At 44.4% G+C, this 17,116-nt stretch overlaps 1 protein-coding gene and 2 long non-coding RNA genes across 4 annotated transcripts in view; all 3 read right to left on the bottom strand.

The window, feature by feature from the left end:
• LOC102009328 overlaps positions 1 to 7,274 on the bottom strand; it is a 17,514-nt gene extending 10,240 nt beyond the window's left edge. For both annotated transcript variants that reach the window (XR_001232329.1, XR_001232328.1), the window contains exons 1-4: positions 6,577 to 7,274; positions 6,259 to 6,462; positions 5,940 to 6,093; positions 1,260 to 1,375 (exon numbers count right to left, since the gene is read on the bottom strand). This is a non-coding gene — a long non-coding RNA (uncharacterized LOC102009328). The remainder of the gene's footprint in view (positions 1 to 1,259; positions 1,376 to 5,939; positions 6,094 to 6,258; positions 6,463 to 6,576) is intronic.
• Positions 7,275 to 15,689: 8,415 nt separating this feature from the next.
• LOC102010099 lies at positions 15,690 to 16,544 on the bottom strand. The gene is made up of 2 exons (XR_001232330.1): positions 16,309 to 16,544; positions 15,690 to 16,035 (listed from the first exon to the last, which is right to left on the bottom strand). It is a non-coding gene; the product is annotated as an uncharacterized LOC102010099 (long non-coding RNA).
• A 473-nt stretch (positions 16,545 to 17,017) lies between these two features.
• The window catches only part of LOC106147429 (basic proline-rich protein-like), a gene marked incomplete in the record, with an annotated part of 1,091 nt that continues 992 nt past the window's right edge, over positions 17,018 to 17,116 (bottom strand). The window contains 1 exon segment of the mRNA XM_013508885.1: positions 17,018 to 17,116. Within this exon segment, the coding sequence (XP_013364339.1) occupies positions 17,018 to 17,116 (99 nt within the window).

The following is a 17,116-nucleotide window of genomic DNA, read 5'->3' as shown; positions in this document are numbered from 1 at the left end:
AAGAAAGAAAGAAAGAAAGAAAGAAAGAAAGAAAGAAAAAGAAAGAAAGGAGAGAGAAAGAAGGGAAGAAAGAAAGGAAGGAAGGAAGGAAGGAAAGAAGGAAGAAAGGAAGGAAGGAAGGAAGGAGGAAGGAGGAAGGAAGGAAGAAAGAAAGAAAGGTAGAAAGAAAGAAAGAAGCCATTGCCAGGGCATTGGGCACCTGACAGAGAGGATGTGAAGGCCAAAAGTACCGAGTTTAGAAACTGGGTCAGAACCCAAGGAAACAACGATAGGAGAACCACTGCCAGCTTTGCTCAGGGACAGCATCACTCAGTGCCAGCGTCATCGAAGTGAGTGCTGAGCTTTTCCTCATGTCTTTATCAGGTATGAAGTTGAGTTTAGTCAGACACCTGCACACAAGCTGCTAGGTTCTCAGGAGAACGAGTGTCTACTTTCTAGGTCTTCAGTAGTGGGACATACAACCTTCATCCATAATTCATATGATAGAAATCCACAAAACAGGGTTGAGCTGCTTGTTATGAACATTTCTGGGAAAGTTCCAGCCAAATGCAATATGAAACAGAACCAAGTAAAGCAGAACAAAAGCTGGAAAGGATGTACCTTCATTATGTGCAGTCAGCGTGACCATACACTTAGAAAATTCAAAATTGAATGAAGAAGTAACTAGAAGCAACACAATGACTCATTTAAGTGTCAGGTGAGTTCTTGTGTTGCCTCTAGTTACTTGACACTTGCAACTGGAAAATATTTTGTTGGGCTGTGGGGAGAGTGAGCTATCCTGTGCATTATGGGATGCTTAGCAGCATCTTTGGCTTCTACTCAGTAGATGCCCAGAGCACCCTTTCCGCGACCCAGTTAGAACAAACAAAAATATCTCCATATTTCTGAAACCTGTCCCAGGGAGAGAGGACAGAATGGGTTGCATAGTTAATTTATAAATATTAATAACTTTCAAAAAAATTAATAACTTCCTTACATTAAAAGATAACCAATTAAAAATTATAACCTCAGAATCATGTTATTTTCATGGGGATGTTTCTGTGCACGGTGTGAGATAGGGATCTGATTCTACTTGTTGACTTGTCACAGGATCTGATTAGTATATAGAGCTTATATGTTGTCAAATCAAAAAGAAAAACTTGATTGTGAATTCTAAGGTTTACCTGCAAATTCTCTTCGAGGTTTTAGGTAGATGGTCACATTGTCTGTGAAGATAATAATCTCATCTTTTCATTTCTCACGTTATGGCATCATCTTACCTTCCCGTTGAGCTTTTCTAGCATTTCAACAGCAACGATAATTGTGGTAAGGGGCTGGGGATTTGTCTCAGTGGCATAGCACCTGCCTGGTGAGAGCAAGGTCGTGAGTTCAATTCCTGGTAATGGAAGAAAAACGAAAAACAAAAAACAGACAAGATAATTGTGGTAATAGTGCACTCTGCCTTGTTTCTGTCATTAATGGAACAACTTTAGAGTTTTGCCATTATCACCAATGATTTCTATGTTTCTTTAGTATGTGAGGTAGCTGAATTCTGCTGGGTGTGAGAAACTATTTTCTGGACATTCTGATATAGTGGTTTTGATTTTTCTCTTTGGTCTTTTGTCAGAGAATGACTTTTTTTTTTTTTTTACCATTTTTTCTCTCTGTGTTTTTTACCATTTTGATTCATAGATAAATGATTCTTACATTTAGTATGTCTAGTAGTAATAGTGCTTTTTATAGTAATAGAAATGTTATTTTTCTGTGATGCCTGGCATAGTAGCCGTTAGCAACGTATGGTTATTGAGCACCTGCAATATGGCTAGTGTGACCAAGTGAAGACATCTTTGGTATGCTAAAGTAGCCTTTTTATACCTAGTTCAATTTAGTTTGCTAATTTTTAAAAATATTTGTGCACTGGATTAATTAGTTTGCTAATTTTTAAAAAATATTTGTGTACCTGATTGTGTACCTACCTAACTTTCATTTTATGTTGGGGTTTGATATAAATTTATACTGTATTAACCCCCAAAAACTTGATGAAGTTTTTTTCTTGGGTTTTGATATAATTTGCTGATTATGCCCTCTGGACCTAAAGCTTTTCTTGTGCAATAATTTTTACCACTGATTCTTTTTATATAGAGAGCTATTCACATTTTCTGGTTTTTTCCTGAAGCTATTGTGCTAAGTTGCATATTTTAGACATTTTTTCTAAATGTCTAATTTTGCTCTCATTTCAAAGATATTTATATAAAATTGTCCAAACTATTATCTTTTTATTTCTCATTGTCTGTCACATCTCGGGTTGTGTCCTTTATTTCATTTCTGATGTAAGTTAAATATGCCTTCTCTCTTTTCCTTGTGGTTTGGTTAGCAATTTTATTATTCTTTCAAAAAACAATTTAGAGTTTTGATGGATTTTCATTATTTTCTGCTTATTGTATATTTTGTTCCACATTCTTTTTGTCTTTTCAGAAGAAATATTCAATTCAATTTAGCTTATTTATCTTCTAAAATGTGCATTTAGGCTATTAATATGTCTCACAATGTTTTTAATTTCCAATTTGACTACATGGTTGACCCACAAAGTTTTAAAAAGTGATTTCTTAATTTCCTTTTTTTTTCTTAATTTCTAAACCTTCAAGAATCCAATAGTTTTGTTTTAGATTTTCACTTTAAAGTAGTTGGAAAACATACTTTCCATGATGTAAATCACTTACACTATGACAGACCCAGGTGAATTTTTACAAATATCACTTGTTAAGTTTAATGACCCTAGAAAGATTACAGATGTTTACAAATTAAAAATTAATACTTGCATTCTTACAGTTATGAGTGCAGGGTGTTGTCTTTTGCTAGAATTTATTTATTAATTATATTGTCAATATTTTCCATATATTCACTTATTTTTTCATCCTTACTCATTGAGAGATACTTACACTAAGATTTCCCACTACGTTTGTGAGTAGTTCTACCAACTTTTGCTGTGTATATTTTGAAGCTCTATGATTCAGCATATATTAATTAAGAATTTTAATATTTTGAGGAATTGAAACTTTTATCACTGTGGTCTGATCCTCTTTATTTCTTTTTTTTTTGTTTTTTTTTTTTTGTTTTTCTCCGGTACCGGGAACCGAACTCACGACCTTGCACTTGCCAGGCAGGCGCTTTTGCCGCTGAGCTAAATCCCCAGCCCCTTGATCCTCTTTATTTCAATAGAGCCATTTACTCTCAAGTCTATTTGGTTGACCCTTATGAAGCCACATGCTTTCTCTGTGGTGAGCATGTGCAGGCTTGCGCACCTTCTACCTGACATGCCTGCATTGGTATGTTTTAGATGCATCATGTAAAAGGCATACAGCTAGGTGACTATTTATTTTTGGAGCAAATTGATTTTAACAGGAGCCTCACACTATGTTTACTACCATTACTAACATTTGGGTTTCACTGTACCATATTTGTATCCTCCTTGTGTTCTACCTTTTCAATAAGTTTTTCCTTGTTTCCGGCCTGCTTTTGGACTGCTAGGGTACATTTTCCCTTCCCTAGTTCCACTGTCTTTTATCAGTTTGGAATTTTTATGTGTTAGGTTTTAGTTATCCTAAACATTATAACTTGCACACTTAATAAAGTCTAGAAGTTAATTTATTTAAGCTTCCCCAAGACATGATAAAATTTTAACTACACTTGCACATCTCCAATATACTACTATTTTCTCTTTTATTTTATACCCACTCTATTCTTAAGCCCGTAGTCATTTTATTGCGTTACAGCTGCTCAAAGTATTACCAATGGTGGAATAAGACAGAGGGCAGGTAGAGGGCGAATCCTTGGGAGATTAAGTTGCACTTAGTCGCCTTGGTGATAAAGGCCATTATAAAGAGGATGCGACAGATAGGCTGCCTCTGACTGATGTGGACAACAAACAAAAATGAAAGCTCTGGCCCTGCACTTCCACTCACGACACATGTTGGAAATATCCGAAAGTATTACGGCTACCTTAAAAGAATCCCTTATGTCTATCACTATGCCAGTGAAGGCCCAGTTCCTGATCCTGTACACTGAACAACAGCAATGACAGCAAAATTAAGGCCCAGGGAGTGGAATAATACTTAGCCTCACAGGAGCAGGTGACTTGAGGTATGGGTGGGATGACCTGCCCAAGGCTGTTCGGGTGCTACCAGAGAGTGAACTCTTGCTGAGGCTGGGTGAGGTTGCCCACCACAGTTTTTGACTTAAGCCAACACCAGACATAACTGCCTCCCTCAACTGTATACACAATGGCAACACCAAGAAGAGCAGGTAGAAGGAACCCCTCTTTCTTCTTCCACCTGGTCAGTGAAATGTCTGGGGGGCCATTGGTTTGGGTGAGCTCCTGCGTTAGGCCCTACAGACCAAACCAAAATGGAGTCACTTATGCCAAAGTTCTATGCCACTAAGACACAACCAAGTTGTTCAGCTCATCTTCTGAGAAATAAGGAGAGAAAGAGAGAGAGAGACTAGCCAAATCCCCAAACAGGCTGGTTATAGCTAACATGGTAAGAAAGTCTCCTCCTCTGCTCTGCTCAGAGGAATATTGAAGAACATGAAGCGTTTCTGATTCGAAAACAGCAAATAGAACTGATTAAGACCTTTAAATTAGCTGAGTGTGGTGGTGCGTGCCTGCAATTCCAGGAGTCGGGAGGCTAAGCAAGGGATCACGGTGCGTTTGAGGTCAGCCTGTGCTATATAGTGAGATGCTGTCTCAAAAACTCAAAAACAAAACAAACAAGCAAAAACCTTTAAATTTGTTGTAATTTTGCCTTTTGACACACACACGATCATACACTTATGCCATTTTTACTTCCCAAGTTTGCAGCCTTGAAGTGGATGGGTTTGCAAATCCTCGTGTCAAAAGGAGAAGGATTTCTACCAAAGGACACAGTCATGATTTCTTTAAGGTGGAAGCCATTTGGGGCAGGTCATAATGCTAAACCAGCAGGCAGGGCAAGAGTTCCTCCTGCTAAGGTAGTTGACTGATCCAGTATACTGTGAGGAAATTGGATTATTGCTATACAGTGGGATACAGAAGGATTAGCCCGGGCACCCAGAACATTCCCTGAGGAATCTCAGAACAATGATCAGTGGGAAAGAACAATGATCTTGTCCAGAACAATGATCAGTGGGAAACTGCAGCAAAGCAATACAGAGGAAGCGCTAGTGATGTGGCTCCTTTGGTTTCCCTGCTAGGCAAAACATCCCCAGTCAAGTCAACAAAGTACGCGAGGAGGTAAGGAGGATGTGAAGTGATTGCCAGTGTAGGCTCCCGCAGCTACAGAAGCATGAGCTGTCACTGTTACGCTTTATGGGAACTAACTGTCTCATTCCCACCTCTTTTTCACCCTGCTATTGCATGTGAAAGGCACTGCCAGTGGCTGTTGTGATCATGTAGGTTTCAGATGGAGTAGGACTAGCGCAGCATCACCCAGTGGTGGTAGGGGAGCGCCTGGGCTCCTCTGTGAGCTTGTTCATCCAACTAAAGACAATGTGGGTGCTTCTCAGCTCGGCTGTGTGCACCGGGATGCTGGCTTCTCAGGACTGCGTCATCTGCCTCCCTGGCCCACTGGGATCAGCCAATAGGAGGCTCTAGCAGGATATTCAAAGGCGGAAGGAGAGGAGAGTTTTGTTCCTCCCATCCCCTCCCACAGTTCTGGCAGTAACTGCATTGTCATCTGGTCCCCAGTTCTGTCACATGGGCCACCTGCAAGGCTGTAGCTCCTGCTGGCTTCAGTCACCACCCTCTTTCTCTCTCTAGGTGCCCACGGCTTCCCACCACAGCTTGTCCTTGGATCCTGCACCGTCCCTTGTTGGGTCTCTTAATCTGCCTACACTCTTTTTCTAACCCTTTCATTATTCTTTGCTTAATTTAGCCCCTGAATGCACCATTGCTTTCTGATTGAGATCCTGACCGCTCAGCTCACCATATTCCTGCTCCTCTTGTCTTTGATTTTCCGGATGTGGTCATTTTTCTTCTACAGTGGCAGCGTCTTCCTTCAGCAGGGGTTCCACGTCCACAGTACCACATATTAGGTACCACTTTTATTTCTCTGACCCGCATCCCAGGAGACTTAAAACCTGCAGCTCATTTTTATAATCAGAACAAGTAGATGCTCGTTAGTCAAAAGCAGCTTTGGATGTTCTGCTTGCTTCTCTGAGCTCTCACTTTCCCAAGCTTAACTGGGAAATTTCTCGCTAGATTGTCACATCTCTCATGACTTTAAAGAAATCCTTAAAACTTACAAGTGCTCGGTGCTTTTGTAAAGACCGCGTATAGTACTGCATCCAGCACCTTGAGCTGTTCTCAGCAGAATGGTTGATCCAGCTAGCCTGGCCCACCACTGTCCAGGATGAGGAAGTCCTGCCCTCTCTTAGATGTTCTGGGATCTTACCATACACTTGACAGTTGGCTCACATAATCACTTGGGAAGAATCTGTCCTTAAATCCTAGATGAGAAATAGGATAATAGAGCAAGGAATTGACTTGCAAGACGTCAAAACTGAAAGTCAGTTAATTATCTATTGTTACATAACAAATTACTCCAAAATGAAGCAGCTCACCACAGCACACGTTCATTATCCTATTGTTTCCAGGGGCCAGGAATGTGAGCACAGCTTCTTTGGAGCCTTAGCTTCGGTCTCTCACCAGACTGCCATCAAGGGGCGGTCTCATCCGAAGACCCCGGAGCATGACCTACCGTCAAGTCTGCTGCTGGTCTGTGGCAACACTTAGTTCTCTTAAGATATTGGGATGAGAGCCGTAGTTTCTGGCTTGCTGTCGGCCACAAGCTCCCCTCGCTTCCTTGCTACATGGGCATTACCAAGATGGCGGTCCGCAATCTAACCCCCTCCTTCATCAGTCGGTAGTACCTGAAGCACCCAGCAGGCAGCAGAGAGTTTGCTAGCAACACGGATGCCTCAGTCTTTTGCAATCCAGCATGAACATGAACCTTAGGAAGTGGAGACAGTTAAAAGTCATTTTGGAAGGTGGACAACACTGTGAAGATGACTTCTGAGCTCCCACCTCTATCTCAGCTTTCAATGCTTACTTCAGCGCCTTGCAGAGGCAGGACGATAGCAGGGTTTCTTCTGTAGGCGTCCCGCATGAAAGAGTTCCTCTCTCCAAGCGCACGGGTCTGGCTGCTTCTTTAGCAGATTCTTCAGAGGAACTACTTTTTCTGCAAGTCACTTTCATTTTCAGCAAGTCCCGCTGCATCATTACTGACATCGGCAGAACGCAGTGCTTCCTTTTTGCCTAAGTAGCTCCTTGAACATAGAAACACTGCTTTGCCATCCTGCTGGAATGCCTTGTATGAACCCAGGTCTGAAATTAGTACGACATGAGTCTAATTTTGGCTAGAGATTGATGCAAATGTGACTTCATCATGGTTTTGCTTTGAGCAGTAATTTTATTTATTTATTTCTCGTCTTTTTGAGACAGGGTCTCGCTAGCAGTTCAGGCTGGCCTTGAGCTCACTTTGTAGCCCACGCTGGTCTTGAACTCGCAACAATCCTCCTGCCTCAGCCTCCTGAGTGCTGGGATTATAGGTGTGCAACACCACACCTGGCCAGTAATTTATTTTAGCTGATACCGAGCTGATTTGTGGACACACGCTTAAAGGGTATGAACAAATCGTAATACGTTTGTGATTTCTAATTCACTCACAGCCTTTGCTTTTTTAGTTCCAGTGTCAACGACAATTACCACTTTCCAGTCTATGTACAGCCTGTAATTCACATCCACAACGTTTTACCTGTGTGCAAGGCCCAGGTATATCTCAGCAACCAAGCAGAAATGCAGCTAAATTAGTCATAAGTCAAATAAAAAGACACTTGGTTATTTCCTTATGCCCCACATATGACACGTTGAAACTGTCTACAATGAGTACAGTAATTCTGCACACAGCTTAATAATGTCCAGGATAATTTTTCAAAACATGTTGTCTAGAAAGAACTTTTCAGAATCATAGCTTGGGCCAATTTTGAAAAGCCTTCATCTTCCACTTCTAAAAATAGTTAACAGAATTAGGCAGTCAGTTTGACAGATTTAAGGTTTTAGCTTCAATAGACCGAAGACCATGAAGTATTTATATTTGTAAAGTATTCTTTCAAAACCTGTTGTTTTGAAGTTTATTACTGAGAACAAAATGTGTTTGGGGCACCTCATTTCCAACCCTTTATTTTTTCCATGGTTTTTGCCGTCTTTGATGCCCGCCTCAAAGACAGATTATCATAGAAATTGTTATATGCGATGCTAGATGGTGTTATTTCTACTTCAAGAAACTGAAGCCGGCAAAGTTGGCAGTCTTTTCAAAATCCGTCTTCGCAAATGTGACAAATTTTCAAATAACATTTTCTCTTAAAAGATGTATGACCTAAATGGAATTAAATAACTAAGAAAAGCAAACAGAGTGACAAAAGAGTATTTTCTATAATAATGTGGATGCCGGAATACCAAGCAATGCTATAAAGCCAGCTGCCTATCACAAAATTGATCTCTGGCTTTGCGTCTTATCTAATCTTTGTTGTTCTGTCTCATGATATTATTTACATTTTTTGCAACTACTTGTTGGCTCCAACAGGAGGAGAAAAATGTCTTCCTAGATTTCTAACCTTAGCACTCCTAATATTTTTACTAACACACAGTCTAGCTCCTGTACAGCTGTGCAGAAATTCTGTCACTGTTCGTGGGGGTCAGAGGCATGGGGTCGTGGGAGCGCTGTTTGCTCAGGTGGGGCGGAAGTTGGTGGCTGACAGGTTTCAGCTGATTCCTGCAGCCCAAAGAAGCCATCAGAGGAAGGCAGCTGCCTCCCCAAGGTCACAGCCCCGTCCTAGTCAGCCCACATCCAGCGAGGGGTCTGCTAGAGCAAAATAAGCAGGCGGTCACGGGGCTAAGGCTCTGAACTTTGAGTTCCTACCTCACAAACTGCAGCCTCGCTTAGAATGTAACTAAACCGGGGCTGTGGATTTAGCTCAGTGGCAAAGCGCCTGCCTGGCAAGCGCAAGGTCGTGAGTTCGGTTCCCGGTACCGGAGAAAAACCAAAAAAAAAAAAAAAAAAAAAAAGAATGTAACTAAACCAAAACCAGAGAAAGACAGACAGACAGACGGACCGACAGGCAGGCAGGCAGGGAGACACAGAGACAGAGACAGACAGACAGAGACAGAGATTAATTAATTTGCTCCTTGTAGTGCTGCAGAGTCCACCGTCGGGCTGCTGGCCTCTGGAGAGGCCTGCTTGCTTTGTCATCCTGTGGCGGAATGCGAGAGGCAAAAGAAGACAAGAGAAATCGACCCTGCAGCCTCAAGCCCTCTTAAAATCCACACTGCTCCCTTCAAGAGGGTGGATCCTCAGGACCCAAACAGCTCCCTTTAGGCCCATCCTCAGCTCTGCTATATGGGAGACACATTTACCATAGCACTAACTGCGTGGTATTTTTTGGTAACAAATGCCAGGTTGCAGCCTGCCACGAACAGCTAGGCTTCAGCCAATCACCAGCAGCTAGTCAATCACTCCCTGCTGCCCCCCACCACCACCAAAGACAGGCTTCCGGCAGTAGCAGTCAGGGAATTCTCCCCTCTGCTTCCGCCTTTGCCTGTGGAAGCTCACTGCTCACCCTGCTGGGTGGAGCTCTCTGACCCTCTCCTGGGTCTCAGTGATGCCCAATTCATGAATCATTCTTTGCTTAAATAAACGCTGTTAAATTTAATTTGTCTGGCTTTCTGCTAGGGGATTTAGGGATGGAGGGAGGGGAGAAGCGGGGAGGGGAAGTGAAGTGCAGAGAACTGAGATGTGTTGGGTTTATGTACCAACCCCCACGAGGAATATGTTCATTATACATGGCAAACACGTACTAGTAAAATTTGTTTCTAAAAAATAATTCTATCAAGTTTTTTTTTTTAACAGGTTGATGTGTACTGTAAGGCTTGGTCCCCTGTCCCTGACTCAGGAGGTCTGTGGGACCAGCTGAAGCCTTCATCATGACAGTACAGAGGTTCGACTCCCGCCACCGCCCAGTCCTGTCCCCTTCGATCCCCGTGCACGTGGATCCTGAGGGTCCCCAGTTAATTCCCTGCACTCAAATTTCTGTTTCAAAGTCAGTCTCCTGAAGAAACACCTGCAGCCTAGCTTTCACAATCATCACTAATTAGTTCAGCCTCTTACTCCTGTAATTATATAATTACACACACAGAAACACACGTGTGGCACACACGTGCGCACACCCACACACACCCACACGCACACACACGCAGGCACACTTAGACTTAACTGCACGATACAGTTTCTTTTTGACCTTGAACACAAGACTCGCTAAGTTACATTAGAATGCTTAAATTTGAAAGTGACTATTAAGATCTTCAGAGCAGCTGGAAAGAACATGATTGTCCATGTTATTAATGGTATTGCACTGATTAGACATGCTGGCAATGCAGTGGCTCACATGCTCACTGGGACCACACATGCTCAAGGGTGCCGGAAATGACCTTTACGCTGGCAGCCAATGTTTCAGTCTTCAAAAGACTGAGGGGAGACAAAATCAAGCAGAACAATTTGAACAAACACTGAGACTGACCTGAATTTTGATGTAACCCGAATATGTGCATAGTCATGCGTCCTTGCTACTTAAGCAAGAAGTGAAAGTATGTTAGGATGCAGAGATTAGGGTGGATGCTACACTGACTTCCTAGGACTTCTGTAACAAAGTAGCACAACTGAAGGGCGTTAAACAACAGAAATGTATTCTGTTGCAGGTATGGAGACTAAAGTTGGAGATCTAGGTGTTGGCAGGGCCGTGCTCCTTCTGAAGGCTTCTTCCCACCCTGCTCCAGCTTCTGGTGACCGGCAAGATCCCTGGTGCTTCTGGGGACATAGATGTATCAGTCTAATCTCAGCATCCATTGCAACCTGCTCTTCCAAATCTCTCTTCAGATACAGTAGACCCCTTAAGCCATCGGGTGTGCATCCCAAGACATCCAGTGGGTACCATGGACAGTACTGAAACCTGTGTCTGTGTGTAGGTGTGTGATGTATGCATATTCCCCCTCTGAAAAAGTTTAGTGTATAGATGAATTACAGCAAGATATTAACGATAACCAATAGAAGAACCACAGCAGTTGACTGGTGACAAAAGTTATGGGAATATGGTCTCTCTCTTAGAACGTCTTATTGACCTGCCTGCTTCCTCCTGTGCTGATGTGAGATCAGTGCCTGCTGATGGGATGAGGTAAGGGGAGTGTTGTGGCATGGTGACATAGTGTTAAGCTACCAGACCTCTGGTATCTGTCAGGGGGAAGGTCACGGAGCCACGCAGACACCAGTGGACTAAGGCAGTGGGCTGAGGCTGTCTTAGTTACTTTTCTCTCATTGCTGAGACAAAAGACCTGATGCCCAAAATTAAGGAAGGCAAGGTTTATTTAGCTCACAGTTTGTGGAGGTTTCAGTCCATACTTGGCTGGCTCCAAGGCAGAGTGGCACACGGCAGAAGGTAACAGTTCATGGTGGCAGAAGACAGTAAAAGCAGCAAGAGCAAAACAGGGGTAAGAGCAAGCCTCTTTCCCTCCTTATATTGTGTGCTGGCAATCTGCCCACACCCACACCCACACCATCACTCTGCCCTCCTCTTCCACACCCTGAGGATGTTCACAAAGTAAGGATCCTGGCTCCCTGCTGAATCACTTCCAAGTTGAAAGTTGAATTTTTAAACTTCTCTAGTTGACACAATGAACAACAACCTAGAGCAGTAAGGGTGTGTCCTTTTCACTTCAGGATGTAGAACTGCTGAGTTACTTAGTTAAACTTCTAGATTCCTCAAGTTGACACAGTGTATCATCCGCTGTAACACTAGCTGAAACTGCAAAAAGGGAAACCATGAATGAAGGGGGAAGGAGCTCTTGATCTCTCTCCTCCTAAGGTTACCAGTCACTGGATTTAGATCCTACCCTAACCCAGTATGATTTGATCTTGATTACAGCAATCAAGACCCCCAAATAAGGTCATATTCATAAGTGCTGGGGATTATGACAGGAGCATATCTTTTCACAGATATGATTCAACCCATAATAGCTATGATAAATGATTTTAGATTTTGGACTGGGAGACTGGGCAGAAACAGAGGGGTCATTAAGGTGAGCAATGAAAAAAAATCTCCATAAGTACGAATTGCCCTGTTTATTTAAAAGGTCAATTTAATAGATTTGTCAAGAGATAATGAGTGATTTTGGGTGGAGAGTCACCTGAGAACAGGCAGAAGGAGAGGAGTCAATAAAGATAAGCTAAAAAAAATCCTCCATAAGTTCAAATTGCCCTGTTTATATAAAATTATGTGCCTGTGCATGAAGAAATTGGAATAAAGGGCTGGGTCTGTATTAATCTGTAGAAATAACATCAGGCAATTCTACTTGCCAGGTACTGTAAGCACTTTCCTCCTTTAATCCCTCATGACTCCATCCTACGATAAAGGTACTATTATTATCGTTCCCTTAATGACCACAAAGCACAGCCATTGACAGACATAGCTGGCAGAGTGGGAAACCAGGACCTAGGCAGCCCAGCCTCAGAATCTTCGCTCTTAATCACCTTGCTACACGCACAAGGTGAGTCTGTTCTTGGAAAATAAAAACACTACCCATGTGTATAAATGATTGTATCTGCTAAAAGGCATAAAATCAAGCACCAAGATCCAAAATAAAATCTTGGATTCTAGTCAGTTGTTGGGGGTCATGGATGAATGTTCTGAGTACCCTGTTGGTGACAAAGGTTCTGGCCAAGTTCTGAGGGAGAGGGACTCAGGATATTTTGGCTTCTAGCATGGCATTCCTGTCAGTCTCATGGAGTAGGTCCTGCATGGGAAAAAGCTGCTATTACTGGAGGTAAGAGAAGTAGATGGCGGGGGCTGGGGATTTAGCTCTGCGGCACAGCACCTGCCTGGCAAGCGCAAGGTCATGAGTTCGGTTCCCGGTACCGGAAAAAAACTAAAAACCAAAAAAAAAAAAAAAAAAAAAAAGTAGATGGCAACTGAGAGGCTTATAAAGACCACACCCACTTCAGGATCCTTGCTCTTCAGCCCACCTGCCCAACCCTTTGCTTAGATATAGAGAAGAGCAGCTGAACACCCTTCACACATCAAATCAACAGAAGGCAAGGTACACGGAAAGGAAAGAAGGTATGGGAAACTCTCCCCAATCACCATCATTTCCCCAGGCCCCCTGTCTAGAAAAGAGCTAAGAGTGGGAACAAGATTCATCCTTCTCTCACCTCCGCTCCAACGCAAACATTTTACACCTACAGATCCAACAGGGGCAAGCTACCATTTTGGATTCATACAGCAATAGGAGCATCTGCTGCATTTGAATAGTCTGTATTATTATATATGAAGATTACCCCACCTGTAAGGTATAATTGGCACCCCTGGATTATCCTGGGTTTAGGCTTGATCCCTCACAAAGAGTTCTCTATTCAATGCTCCTGGGTATTAATCTGTGAGTCCTTGACTAAGATCTAGTTCAGGGCAGCTTAGGGGCAGCTCTCCTTCTGTCTAGCTGTCCCCGTTTCAGAAACTTGAGGATGGCCCCGTGAAGGGTGAGGAGTTTCTACCCTACAATGGAATGCTGTTCCAACGGGTAGCAAGTATGGTGGCACCAGAGTCTCAGGAGTTGTTAGAATGGCGGCTTTGATGTCTGAGTGGAATGGAACTATGGATATAGGCTAGCAGACACTGCCTGGTATGGTGGCACTGGTATGCCAATGTCTGATAAGAATGGTAACCTCACATCTCAGGGACCAGGGGAACCCAAGCTCCAGGTACTGACGGGAATGGTAGCCCTTTTGTCTCCAGGCTTGTTGGGAATGGCAGGTCCTGAAGCTCAGGAATTTGTGGAAATTACAACAGATGTGTTTTAGGTGCTAAGAGATTTGGAGCCCTGTGTATTACAGAATGATAGAAGCGGTGGTCTCCGTGACTTACTAACTTATGGGAAGGGAAGCCTTACGTTTCAAGAACTATGCTCTTATCCCAGGGACTTAAGCAAATCCCAGCCTAAACCACAAATCATTTGATAATTCACGCACCCCTCCATTCATTCATTGGACATTTTCCTGCACCTCTCCTCTGAGCCACACCTATGTTGGGTGATACTGAGGACACAGAGATGATTCAAGCTGTGCCCTCAGTGAATTCCCAGAGGCAGATGCAGACCCAGACATCACAACGCACCACAGCTAGATCAGGGTGGGACAAGGGGTCAGCATGGCGATGCAGTTACTGCCCTGACCTGTTTACAGGGCACCAGGGGTGAATGAACACAGTGACAGTCACTCCAGACATCAAGGCACAGGTCAGGTTGGGAACAGGATCCTTCTTAATCATATGTGAACTTATACATATATATATGGCAAAGTGTAAGCCAACACCAACTCCTAGTGGTAGCACATTCTGTGAAGCAGCAGCTCCCCCTGCCCCAAAATAACTGGAATCAGAGCAGCCTGGGTTTGAATCCCTCGCTCTGTCACTTACTTTGTGAAAGGGCAACTCATTATTCAGAAACTCAGTTTCCTCATCCTTATATGAAAATACTAACTTTCTAATAATAAGGTGGCTATGTCATAGATGATGTAATGCATTGTGAATAACCAGCCTGGGGGCTGGCCCCAAGTAATCATTCAATGAAGTGTTGTTCTAATGATCATCATTATCCCTATCATTACAGTATTTTCCCCTTGTTAGGGGAGGGGAGTAATACATTCCAAGATCTCCAGTAAATGCCTGAAACCTCAGGTAGTCTGAAAGTTTATATAGCATGTTTTTCCTAGGCTTGTATACCTATGACAACATTTACTTTATAAATTATACACTAGTAGATTAATATTCATGAAATAGGACAATTGTAACTGCATTGTAATAAAAAATCCAACAGCACTATTCCTGTACTTTGGGGCCATTTGTAAATAAAATAAAGATTATTTGAGCCCAAGCCCTGCAGTGCCTCAGCAGTCCATCTGATAACAACTGTCAACTTGAGGCAGTTACTAAATAACCACCAGGCAGGTAGCATATACAGTGTGGATACACCTGACCAAGGGATGGTTTGGATCCCAGGCATGATGGTGTGAGATTTCACTACATTGTTTATTTCTGGAATTTTCCATGCAATATTTTGGAGCTACAGCTGACTATAGGTAACAGAAACTTTGGAAAATGAAATCATAGGTAATGAGAGACCATTATAGGAACTACTGATGAATTTTAAAAGACTTGGAAATATTTATCAAATACTTGGGTTGTGGACCTTAAAAGCACTGAATAAAAATCTTTTTTATTTTTTATTTTTCTTTTTGAATCAGGGTCTCCCTATGCAGTTCAGGCTGACCTTGAGCTCATTTTGTAGCCTAGGCTGGCCTCGAACTCGCAAGGATCCTTCTGCCTCAGCCTCCCAAGGGCTGGGATTACAGGCTTGCGCCACCATGCCCAGCCAATAAAATCATTTTTAAAAAACACTCAAAGCAGAGGATTTGAATAGGCACACACACTAGTTTGTTAAAAGAAAAAAAAAGGAAAAAACCTCCCATTTTAAAAATCAACTGTATGGGTTATGGATAAACAGAATACTATATAGAAATCAAAATGAATGAGTTAGTTCTAACAGCATGGATATGGGGGAATCTTTAGGGTACTGTGTTAAAAAAAAAAAAAACAGTTTAGGATAATGTGATTCCATCCAGGGACAAAAAGTAATAAAAGAGGAGGCTGGGGTAACATATATGTACAGATGTATAAATTCCTCCGGAAAGATGCACAAGAAATTACTGCGCAGAAGCTGTGTGCAGAGGGGAGGACTGGGTGGGTCTCTGGTGGCAGGGTTGGAAAGGAATCCCAGGACCACACATCCACCTGGGCCTCAGCGTCCTCCCCGAAGGTCTCCGGCACTTGATGCCTGCTAGGTCCGGAGAGGCAGGGAGCTTCTCCCTCTAGCACCGTCTTCCCCTCCTGACTCCGCGCTGGGACTGTCTCCCTTTTTCTCAGCTCCTGGGCCGGATTCCAGCTTCCAGTCAGACCTTCCAAGCATTCCCCACGCCCCAGCCTCCAGGCATTCTCGGCCCCACCCCTTCCTCTCGGCCTCCAGGTCCGAGCCCTTAAACCCGAGAGTGGATGCCTCCATCCCAGCCTAGCTCATCCTTCCAGAAAGGTCTGACATTCCGATCTGACCCTTGCACACAACCTTCGATGGCTCCCGCGCCCGCGCAGGACTGAGTTCCCAGCCCTGCCTTCCACGCGCTGAGAACGGCCCCGCCCACTCACCCCAACCTCTCCCAACTCCTCGGCTCCCGGCCCAACGGCTGTGATCAGACTTGACTGCTCCGCTGTCCGGAATCACCTTGGCTTCCTGCCTTTGGGCCTTTGCCTAAGTTGTGCCCGCGGCCTGGGACGCCCCGACTGCTGAACAATTCAGGTCTAACTTCATGCCTTCCCCGCCGCCAGGACTCCTCCCACCCTCCCGGGGCGCTCACAGCCTCGGGGCTCCCCTGGTCACCGCCTGCGCACCCCACTGGGGGACTTTCTGCGGCTGGCTCTGTCGTCTTCATCAGACAGAACGTTTCCAGGGGCAGATCCGGGTCAGCTTCACCTGGAGTCCCCGGTGGCACGGGAGGGGACCCAGGCACACGGAGGGAGGGACAGCGGGACCCTGCCTGGGAGGGGGCGTGCGGAGCAAGACGCGGGAGAAGAAAGCCAGCGGGAGGAAGGAGGGATGGAGACCCGGAGACAGCCGCAGGGAGAGGGGTGGGGGGCGGGCAGGAGGCAGAGAAAGGGGAGGCCAGAAGGAGCGCCACGGCCCGCGCAGAGGATGGAAGGTAGAAGGGAAGGACGGACGGACACCCGGAGGCCAGGGAGCGGGAGAGAGGCGGCGGAGCGCGGTGCGGGCCGGCCGCCGGGCGGAGGGAGGGCGCAGTGGGCGCGCCGGCCGCCGCCGCCTCCCGGCGTCTCTTTTGTCCCTTCCCTCCTCCCTGCGTCATGCTCCCCTGGCCCGGCCTCCCCTCCCGCTCCTTCCTCCGCCCCGCTCCTCCTCCCCGGGGCTGGATGGAATTTTTTGCCCTGGACCGGGGCCAGC

This window comes from Chinchilla lanigera, unplaced genomic scaffold (assembly GCF_000276665.1).
Source record: "Chinchilla lanigera isolate Chin_1 unplaced genomic scaffold, ChiLan1.0 scaffold00157, whole genome shotgun sequence".
Lineage (NCBI taxonomy): Eukaryota > Metazoa > Chordata > Mammalia > Rodentia > Chinchillidae > Chinchilla > Chinchilla lanigera.
This window is presented reverse-complemented; position numbering and strand designations above follow the sequence as displayed.